Raw genomic sequence first — 11,179 nt, forward strand, 5'->3', positions numbered from 1 at the left:
AAGGAGCATATGCTTTTCTTGTTGATTTAGGAAACTACTTTGCAGTTCATCCTGCAATATAAAACAGTCTAAAATTAGTGACCATTTGCTTCTGCAAAGTAGAGACAATTGCTATCTCTTGTATTCATCGAAAGAACTCTTCATGTCAGCTGAAAGCCGATCATTCGAACATGTCAAATTGGAAGGAAGAAACGTAGGTGCGACGATGGTCGCACGTCGTGGTGGCTGTCCCGGTGAATCACTTGGCTGCTGCTGCATAAACATCTACATAAGCAATAACATTCAGGGAGTCAATAATTCCATCTTGGTTGGCAGCAAGGTGAAGATGGGGGATCCAGGTGTATGCTTTTCCATGAAAGATGTGAAATTTGATAGAGGGTTTCGACAGGGGAAGAAGAGGGACAAGAAGATAAAGGGTACACATCTACTAATCTTATTGATGTTGCTATTCGCGTTTGTTGCAATTTTGTTTCTAGTGTCATGTTTAGCCATGTGATCTATTCCTTTGTTGGCTTGGGGGTTGTCCGTAGGGCCCAGATATAATTCGAGTTTTGTAGGTTCAACTAAATTTATTGCTTTCGCTTTATATATAGACAAATACTAGATCTTGAATTCGTATGTGGACTCACTTGTCGACATCATAGTTGGTACTGAAAATCAATCTACAACCAAGTTTTTTCAGTTACCATGTGCTCATGCCTTCTTTGTGTTCGTGGGGCAAATTGGATCTGGTTTCTGTCTCTTTCTCTGTGTTGAAAAACTTGAAATTTTCAAGAGAGAGAAATTGTTCCAAAGATAATATCATGGCTGATCAATGAGCCTACCAGATTACGAATATCATTAAAGGAATAATTAGTTTCTGCTGTAGGGGACATTACTAGCTAGAAAGGACTTAACCTTTGCTCCACGGGAAGTACGTGTCATCTGTGTTCTGTGGAGAAAAAAATACGTGGCTTATATTATCAGATGAGCCCAAAATTTTCGATAGAGAGGCAAAGGAAAAGACAAGGGTTGGTGTGAAGAGGAGCAGTGTTCGGGGTGGGGGATGAAAGCACATGTTGGCTTTCGAAAGAGTAAAAGGCACAATACTATTACACACCAACTCAAAATTTTAGGTAGCGTCTTGACATGGATTTGATTGTAACCTGATTTTTTTTTGGTATGTTACGTTGAATTATTATTATTATTATTTTTTTTTCAAAAATTGATTATATTCCATGAATAAGTAATGTTTTTAATTTTTTTTTGAAAAAAAGTAACCAAAATCTATGGTCAAACCGAAGCTTAATTTTTTTAAATATTTGCTGTCTGAAATCAGCCGAACCGACTCATAGTGACAGTGCATCTAACGGCGATAATTGGGATAAAACTCTTGTTATCAGTGGCAGAGCGTCCACCACTTTTGTTTAAGGCGTTAATTGACACTTTTTCGGCGAAAATTTAGATTATGTACCTATTTTTTTTTCTTCTTTTTAGCATATATACTATTCCTGTTGAATCCTCTTGGATGTTTTATATATTTATTTTTTTATATTTTAATTTTTCTTAGTAAATATTTTGCTTCCGCCGATACTTGATATATGAGGTAGAGAAAGACAACACAATTAAAAAAAAAAAGGAGAAGAAGGATGACCATTACATGTTTAATTCCTTGGATGGTCATTCAAATTATAATAATATCCAACTAAAATCATTTTGATCTTTTTAGAACAAAAAAGTCATTCAATTATTACTTTTTGACTCAGAAAATACAAAGCACATATTTTCATACCATGTCATACCAAAACCTTATTTGTTAGTAATTCTCATTTAACTCATGACCTTTATAAATAACTAACCTACCCAATAAAAAAATATGAGTCAAATATGACATGACATATAAAATATGTGCTTTTTATTTTTTAAGTCGCAAGATAGTAATAGTTTAAGTGACTTTATTGTCCTAAAAAAAAAATAACTTCGATAGGATATTCACACAAGTAACGTGAATGAATGATCTCGATGGCTACACTAGTCTTTCCCAATAACCTCCAAGACAAGTAAGGTGTGTGATGCTCAACATCCAGAAAGGTATATAACTACACACCCATGTGTATAAAGTTCTCCTGCCCGCTTTCCTTGAAATCTGAGCTCTAATTCAATGTCCACAACTACATACCACCCTCCTTTCTTACTCCATAACCCAATTTAGTGCTATTTTTTTAAAAATATTGAACCTATTAAGTTTAAATTTTAAATCCGCTATTACTGATGTAAGAAGACAAATAAAACAACAACATACCTAGAATAGCGTGTACACAGACCTTACCCCTACCTTGTGAGGATAGAGAGGTTGTTTCCAATAGGCCATCGGCTCAGAAAAGCATAAGCACCACAATAATGAAAATATAGACAAGGGACAGTACCAAAAAGACATATAAAAGCAAAATAAAAACATCAAGACAGTAAGGTGATCAAACAATGAAAGAAAATAACGGTTGGTCATAAAAACCTACTACCAACAAAAAGCGAAACTGCGTGTCAATACTACTGTTATGAACACTCTAGACTACCTACTATACTACTCTAATCCTTGACCTACATACCTTTCTATCAAGGGTTATGTCCTCGGTCAGCTGAAGTTGCGCCATCTTGCCTAATCACCTCTCTCCATCTATTCTTAGGCCTACCTCTACCTCTTCGTAGGCCCTCCAATGTCAACTTCTCACACCTCTTCACCGGGGCGTCTATGTTCCTCCTCCTCACATGACCAAACCACCTAAGCCACACTTCCCACATCTTGTCCTCAATAGGAGTCACACCCACATTGTCGCGAATAATCTTATTTCTAATCCTATCTAACCTGGTGTGCATGCACATCCATCTCAACATCCTCATATCTGCTACCTTCATCTTCTGGACATGAGCGATCTTGACTGGGTAACACTCAAGCCAATACAAAATCGTTGGTCTGACTACCACACTGTAGAACTTACCCTTAAGTTTCGGTGACACCTTCTTGTCACCCAAAACACCGAAAACGAATCTTCATTTCATCTATCCCGCCCAATACGATGTGTGACATCTTCATCAATTTCCCCATTCCTCTGAATAATAGACCCAAGGTACTTAAAACTCCCTCTCATAGGGATGACCTGCGAGTCCAGCCTCACCGCCCCTTCCCCTACTTGAGTCTCGCCACTGAACTTACACTCCAAGTATTCTGTCTTGGTCCTGCTCAACTTGAAACCTTTAGATTCCAGATTCTGCCTCCATATCTCGAACTACACATTCACACTGTCTCGAGTCGCGTCGATCAATACTGTCACGACCCAAACTGCCATGTTGTGATGGCGCCTATCGTTGTACTAGGAAAGCCAACTCTTTATAAAAAACAACACAATATTTCATCTTAAATATAAATTCAGGCTATTTAATAATAAAACTCCATAAGAAAAATTCTAAATAACAAAAATGTGGAAAGAAAAACCCGACATCGGGGTGTCACTAGTCATGATCATCTACTACAATTTGTCCAAAAATACTGAGACTAACACGGTCTGGAAAGTAACTACAAATAACTATAGAGAGATATGAGGGAGAAGAGCAGGGCTGCGATCGAAAGCAATTACCTTGCTAACTCCAAGAAGATCTATAACTGGAATAGTCAACAGCCACTACCGGGTCCTGATACACCTGGATCTGCACACAAAGTGCAGGGAGTAACTTGAATATGCCAACTTAGTAAGTAACAATAGTAAATAAAGCCTGGATAGTAGTGACGCGCAATAAAACATTAGAAGTTCATATTATGAAAGTTCAGCAAAATACATCAGGCTTTTAAAATCAGGTTTTGGATCAAGTCATCTCATTTAAACCCAATTTTGGTAAAAATCATTTAAAGATATTTTTTAACAGTTGTCAACAAAATCTCAATGCAAAGGTGAGCAAAATTATGAAATCATAAACTACCCCTCGGGCAAAACATCACTCATATACAATTCCTCGGGCAAAACTCACAGTCACTCGTATACAGTCCCTCAGGCATACCTCACCATCACTTATGCCTTCCAGCCAGTCAACACTCGCATTCAGTAGGTACCTGCGCTCACTGGAGGTGTACAGACTCTAGAGGGGCTCCTTCAGCCCAAGCGCTATAACAAGCCAACTCGTGGTATAAATCAATTAGGCCCTTGGCCTCACTCAGTCATGAATCAGTAAAACATGCTGCGGCGTGCAGCTCGATCCCATAAATATTCTCACAAATCAGGCCCTCGGCCTCACTCAGTCATAAATCTCTCAAGCCACTCGGGCTCTCAGTAAAAATAGGGTACTTAGCCCAAAACAACATTTATATGCATCAAAACAGAGTAATAAAGACTGAGTTATGAAATCAATAAGTATAACATGACTAAGTATGGATTTTCAATCGAAAACAATGAGAGGATAACTATAAAAGACCTCTAAGGTCCAAACAACACTGACATAAGGCCTAAACATGACATCCAGTCTGATTTACAGAAATTCTTTCTAAACAAGTGAGAAACATGTAGTTTCAACAAAATATTCAACTTTACAGTAGATACAGGACGAACCAAGTCACAATCCTCAACGGTGCACGCCTACACACTCGTCACCTAGTATGTGCGTCACCTCAAAATAGTAAAACGATACGAAATCCAGGGTTTCATACCCTCAGGACTAGATTTACAATCCTTACTTACCTCAAGCCAATCAAATCCTACTATGCGATGCCCTTGCCTCTTGAACCGGCCTCCAAATGCCTCGAATCTAGCCATAAGCAATTCGATACAATCAACACAAGCCAAAGAAATCAATCCCATAAGAAAATACTAAGTTTTAGGTCAAAAGTCAGAAAGTCAACTCAAAATCGGACCCCGGACCCACGTCTCTAAATCCGACAAAATTAAAACTCGACAACCCATTCAATTATGAGACGAACCATACTAGTTTCACTCAAATTCGACTTCGAATCAGCTTTCAAATCCCAAAAATTGATTTTTATGAAACACCACCATTTTTTCCAAATTCCATCCCAAATCACGAATCAAATGATGAATTCAATGATATATTCATGAATATTATCCAAAATCGAGTTAGAATCACTTATCCTGATGAATTTCTTGAAAAACTCTCAAAAAATTGCCTTAAACCGAGCTCCAGCCCAAGATGTGAAATCAAACCTAAAGCCTCGCTTATATAGTGTATTTAAACCTTCAGTGTGCGGTCCGCATAATCTTGCCGCAACCACGGGTCCTGAGACATTTTCCTTTCGCGGTCCGCATAAAACTCACTATGGCCGCACACCCCTGACCGTGGTCCGCACCAATTTTATGCGGTCCGCACTTCCAAGACAAGATACCAGATATCAGAGATCTGCCAACTTCCAAAGCCAACTAATGATTCGATAACCACCCGAAACTCACCCGAGGCCCTCGAGACCTCAACCAAGCATACCAACACATACCATAACACCATTCAAACTTAGTCAAACCTTCAGATCACCCAAAACAACATTAAAACACCAAATTACTCTCGGATTCAGGCCTAAGAACTTCTAAACTTCCAAATTCTGTAAACGACGCCAAAACTTATCAAATCACGTCTGAATAACCTCAAATTTTGCACACAAGTCAAGTATGACACCACAAACCTATTCCAACTTCCGGAATTCCATTCCGACCCCAATATCAAATTTTCCACTGCCTACCGAAATCTCTAAATTTCCAACTTTCGCTAATTCAAGCCTAATTCCACCACGGACATCCAAATCACATTCCAGACGCGTTCCAAAGTACCAGAATCACCTAACGGAGCTAACTGTACCATAAAATTCACATCCGTGATCGTTTACACATAACTCAATATCCGGTTAACTTTTCCAACTCAAAACTTCTAAATATGAGACTAAGTGTCTCATTTCACTCCAAAACCATTCTGAACCCGGACCAACCAACACGATATGATAAAAATATTGATGAAGAACACATAAGGAAGAAAAAATGGGGGAAACAGGGCTGTAACTCATGAAACGACCGACCGGATCGTTACAAATACAATATCATCTGCAAATAGCATACACCACGACATCTCCCCTTGGATGTGGTGCGTCAGTACGCCCATCACCAGAGCAAATAAAAAAGAACTGAGTGCCGACCCCTGATGCAACCCTATCATAATCGAAAAATGGTCCGTGTCTCCACCCACCGTCCTCACTCGGATCTTTACTCCATCATACATGTCCTTTAATCAACCTAACGCAGGAAATAAGAACACCTCTAGTTTCCAAACATCTCCACAAAACCTCCTTCAGAACTTTATCGCACGCTTTTTCTAAGTCGATGAACACCATATTCAAGTCCTTCTTTCTCTCCCTATTCTGTTCCATCAATCTCCTAACAAGGTGGATGGCTTCTGTAGTCGAACGCCCCGGCATAAACCCAAATTGGTTCTCGAAAATAGACACACTCCTTCTCACCCTTAGCTCTACCACTCTCTCCCAAACTTTCATAGTATGGCTAAGCAACTTGATACCCTGATAGTTATTGCAATTTTGGATATCACCATTGTTCTTGTATACAGAAACCATCATGCTCCACCTCCACTCTTTGGACATCTTCTTCATGCTAAAAATGATATTAAATAACCTAATGAGCCACTCCAAGCATGCCTTGCCCGCACTCTTCTAAAACTCCACCAGGATTTCATCCGACCTGGTCGCTTTGCCTCTGCTTATCTTACGCATAGCCTCCTCAACTTCATCAACTCTAATCCGCCTAAAATACCCAAAGTCACAGCGACTCCCGATCACCCAGGACAATGCTCCTGTCCCCCTCCTTGTTCAAGAGACTATGAAAGTAGGTCTGCCATCTTTCTCGCGCCTTGGCTAACCTGAACAACCTCTTATCCCCACCTCGGCCCTTGAGTTCCTCATACAAACGACGAAAAGCTGCAGTTTTGGCCACCGTAACTGCTAGTTTTGCCTCTTACTTAGCCAACTGATAATGCTCCCTATTCGCCCTCTTCTCCTCCTCATATACACTTTCACTAGCTTCAGATACACTGCTTTCTTAGTTTCCACTTTTCGTTGTACTTCTTCATTCCATCGCCAGTCTCCCTTGTAACCACCAGAGCAAGACTTTGAGACCCCCTAATACTTCTCTCGCGGCTTTCCTAATGCACTGCACAGTCGTGGTCCACATAGCGCTTGATGTAAGACGACAAAATCAGAAAATAAAACAAACTAGTATAAGATCAAGTAATTCTAGTTGCTCTACTATCCTGCTTTTTAATGCACTAATCAAATTTTTTCCCCTTCAAACAGGGGCTTCAGTACATTATTACTAAATTATGGTTAAGTAATACATTCAGACATTTCTATAACAACATCCCTATACAATAACACTTCTCTATAAAAGTCAAGTTTTTTCGGAACCAAATTTTATGTTATGTTATAATATATGTTATCTGTAACAACACTTTACTATAACATCCAAAAAATATTTGGAACAAACGAGAATATTATAGAAATGTTTGACGATATATATAATCTTCTCTACTTTGTTACTCATACATAGTAAATTTATGTGATTTAATGCAAGTAACATGCACCTGTATGTTTTTCCTAATTTGAACTTGAGCTTTCAATTATGAAGTCAAGACAAGGCATTTCAACTTGATTTATGACAGTCGTAGTCAATAGGCCATTCCATGATGAATAGCAACATATTTATACTCTTATTTCTTTCAGACCAGTCAACTGTTGACATTGACCAAGTATTAATTAATAATCATGTCACTACCAATCAATTAATTAAAAAATCCAATCGGGGACACCTGATAAGGAAAAAAGACAAGGAATTAAGTACAAGAATACTAATCATTGTGCGAGCTTTTAAATATAGTTAAACATATTCCAAAATTAGATTAAACTAATCCAGTCCAGGCTTTTAAATATAGTTAAGAAATACTACTAAAAATTTACAACTAGCGCCGGCTTTAATTAATCGACATTAAGGACCCATGAAAGCAGCCTTCACCAATCACAGAATACACGTGTAAAAAGACTAATTTATTATTTTTCACCTAGCAAGACTAATTAAATCACCAACCTAAATGGTGTCACAATATTTGCTTAATATTGATGTTAACTATCTTCTCTTTTTCGTCCATTGTAAGACACCTGTCATAAAATTTGTTAAAGTGGTCACCGACACAGCAAATAATGTTTGGAAACAGACATGAGACACGAAACATCTTAGTACTTCCATCATTTTCCTCGATACTATAACAGTTAATGGCCCCCCAAAAAGCGTTTTTATTTTTCTAGCCCTCATTTTCATTTTCTTCTTTACCCTTATAAGTTTTGGCTTCATGCTTCCCTTCTAATTTTGCTGCTAGTTTAGGTAAAATTTTCCCTAAGTTGGAATATATATATAAAGCTCTAAAACTGTTTGTTTCTTTCCCTGAAGATTCGCTTCATATTTCAGTTAAGTCCCTTTTACATCTTGATTTTCTCCATCTGTTGACGTGCTAAACCCCCCGCAATTCACTGATTTCTCTCTCTGATAAGTTTATGACTACTACTAGTCCCTTTTTTTTTCTTGGGAAATATAGCACTATTTTAGTTTTTTATTCTTTAGTTTTTTTGGGTGTTTTTTGAACTTGGGTTTTAGGGTTGTTGTTGTGCTTGAGATTTAGCACCATTTTAGTTGATTCTTGAGATTTTCTGAAGTGGGGTTTTAGGGTGGTAGTAAAGATTCTGCCTTTTTCATCATTTATGAGATAAAAGGTTGAATTTTGGTGTTTTATGTGAGTATAATATAATATAATATAATATAATCTGATGAGGCGCCGGTCCCCCACGTCCCAATCTTCAGATGATTCAATGGAGAAGGGACAAGGCAAAAATCATCACCCTAGGGTTTGGTTATTAGCTTCATTATCAGGTTTGTTTTGGTTCTTGTTGTTGTATTTCCATTTTGTGGTTCTTGGGGATAATCATGCACACAATTCACCTAGTTTGGATCCACTTTCTCTCAATTCGCAATCAATCAGTACCCCTCAATATGTTCCCATTAATCGTCCTATCAAGCTTCGTCGTGCTAAGATTGAAATTCATCGTGAGTTAGCACGTCCCAATGCATCCTTGAGCAATGCACAACCACCTAATAATTCTCGTCGTGATCCTGCTGAGAGTTACCCTTTTATGAGAGCATTGAGAACTGTAGAGAATAAAAGCGATCCCTGTGGTGGAAGGTACATTTATGTGCACGACCTTCCTCCAAGATTCAATGAAGATATGCTTAAGGAGTGTAAAAGTCTTAGTCTTTGGACCAATATGTGTAAGTTTACCACTAATGCTGGGCTTGGCCCACAAATGGAGAATGCTGAAGGTGTGTTCTCCAATACTGGTTGGTATGCAACCAATCAGTTTGCGGTGGATGTCATTTTTGGCAACCGGATGAAACAGTACGAGTGCCTCACGAACGATTCCTCCCTGGCTGCTGCTATTTTTGTGCCTTTTTACGCAGGTTTTGACATTGCTAGGTATCTTTGGGGTTACAATATATCTATGAGGGATGCTGCTTCTCTTGATTTGGTTGATTGGCTACAAAAGAGGCCAGAGTGGAGTATCATGGGGGGAAAAGATCACTTTCTTGTAGCTGGTAGGATAACATGGGATTTCAGAAGATTGAGCGATTCAAATTCGGACTGGGGCAACAAGCTTCTTTTCTTACCCGCTGCAAAGAATATGTCGATGCTCGTTGTTGAATCAAGCCCATGGAACGCAAATGATTTTGGTATCCCATATCCGACATATTTCCATCCAGCAAAGGATGCAGAAGTGTTCAGTTGGCAGGACCGGATGAGGAAGCTGGAGAGGAAGTGGCTTTTCTGTTTTGCTGGTGCACCACGTCCCGGAAACTCTAAATCGATCAGGGGGCAGATCATTAACCAATGCAAGGAATCTAAAGTCTGCAAGTTATTGGAATGTGGTCAAACAGCGGAGAGCAAATGTCATTCTCCCGGCAGTATAATGCAGATGTTTCAGAGCTCCCTTTTCTGCCTGCAGCCTCAGGGAGATTCATATACAAGGAGGTCGGCTTTTGATGCTATGTTGGCTGGTTGTATACCTGTCTTTTTCCACCCGGCTTCTGCCTACACGCAGTATACATGGCATCTCCCGAAAAACTACTCAGCCTTCTCTGTTTTGATTTCTGAGAATGATGTTCGTAAGAAGAATGTAAGCATAGAGGAAAGGTTAAATCAAATTTCTCCTGAGAAGGTGAAGGAAATGCGGGAGGTGGTTATAAGTATGATTCCAAGGCTGATCTATGCCGATCCTCGCTCTAAATTGGAGACTCTCAAAGATGCATTTGATGTGGCAGTTGCGGCGGTTACCAGTAGAGTTACAAAACTAAGAAGAGACATCATCGAAGGTCGTAAGGATGATAACTTTATCGAGGAGCTCAGTTGGAAATATGCATTGCTGGATGAAGGGCAACGTGAGATTGGACCTCATGAATGGGATCCATTTTTCGAAATACCAAAAGATGGAAGTGCAGAATCTGATAGTTCATCAGCAGAAGCCGCTAAAAACTCTTGGAAAAACGAACAGGGACAAAATACATGATGTGGGTTTTTCTTCTTCTTTGACAGTCTACCACTCATCGCCATGACTTAGAATGAGAGAACTGGCTACACATGAAGTTTAGCTTCAGAGTAGAATCAACCTTTTGATGAAATTATAAGAACTTTGTGCAAAGGAAAACATATAGTAATACATTATCCTGCGTCTAATATAAATGCTGTTGCTGTTTTATCCAATTCTATGTTATTCGTTAGTCAGTAGTAGCAATAAAATCCATGTCAATACTTTTGATTACCAAATTATGTCTACTCAATTAGGAACTTCTGTCATTTGATATTGGTGTTATTTCAGTCATGCCTTTTAGTTAATTGTTGGGACAGATTGCCAGGTTGAATAAGCTTCATTTTGGCTTCTGTTAGATCATGTTGGTTATAAGACAGTGGGTACTATAAACGCGTATTGCGATAGTTGTTGGAGAAGAATTACGGTGTATATTTTTGTGGTTTGTGTAGTTGGTTCTTAGATTTGTTGGTTATCTTGCAGCTGAAGTTCTGGATATTTAATAGTCTGGTGTGGAGCAATAGG

At 38.8% G+C, this 11,179-nt stretch overlaps 1 protein-coding gene across 1 annotated transcript; it reads left to right on the top strand.

Annotated features, from left to right (window-relative positions):
- The first annotated feature begins 71 nt into the window (after positions 1–71).
- On the top strand, positions 72–10,893 carry LOC104248767 (xyloglucan galactosyltransferase KATAMARI1 homolog). The gene is made up of 2 exons (XM_070156133.1): positions 72–416; positions 9,534–10,893. The coding sequence occupies exons 1-2, from the start codon at positions 143–145 to the stop codon at positions 10,634–10,636; spliced, it is 1,377 nt and encodes a 458-aa protein (XP_070012234.1). The 5' UTR covers positions 72–142; the 3' UTR covers positions 10,637–10,893.
- Positions 10,894–11,179: the final 286 nt, after the last annotated feature.

This window comes from Nicotiana sylvestris, chromosome 9, assembly GCF_000393655.2.
Source record: "Nicotiana sylvestris chromosome 9, ASM39365v2, whole genome shotgun sequence".
In the NCBI taxonomy this organism is placed as follows: domain Eukaryota; kingdom Viridiplantae; phylum Streptophyta; class Magnoliopsida; order Solanales; family Solanaceae; genus Nicotiana; species Nicotiana sylvestris.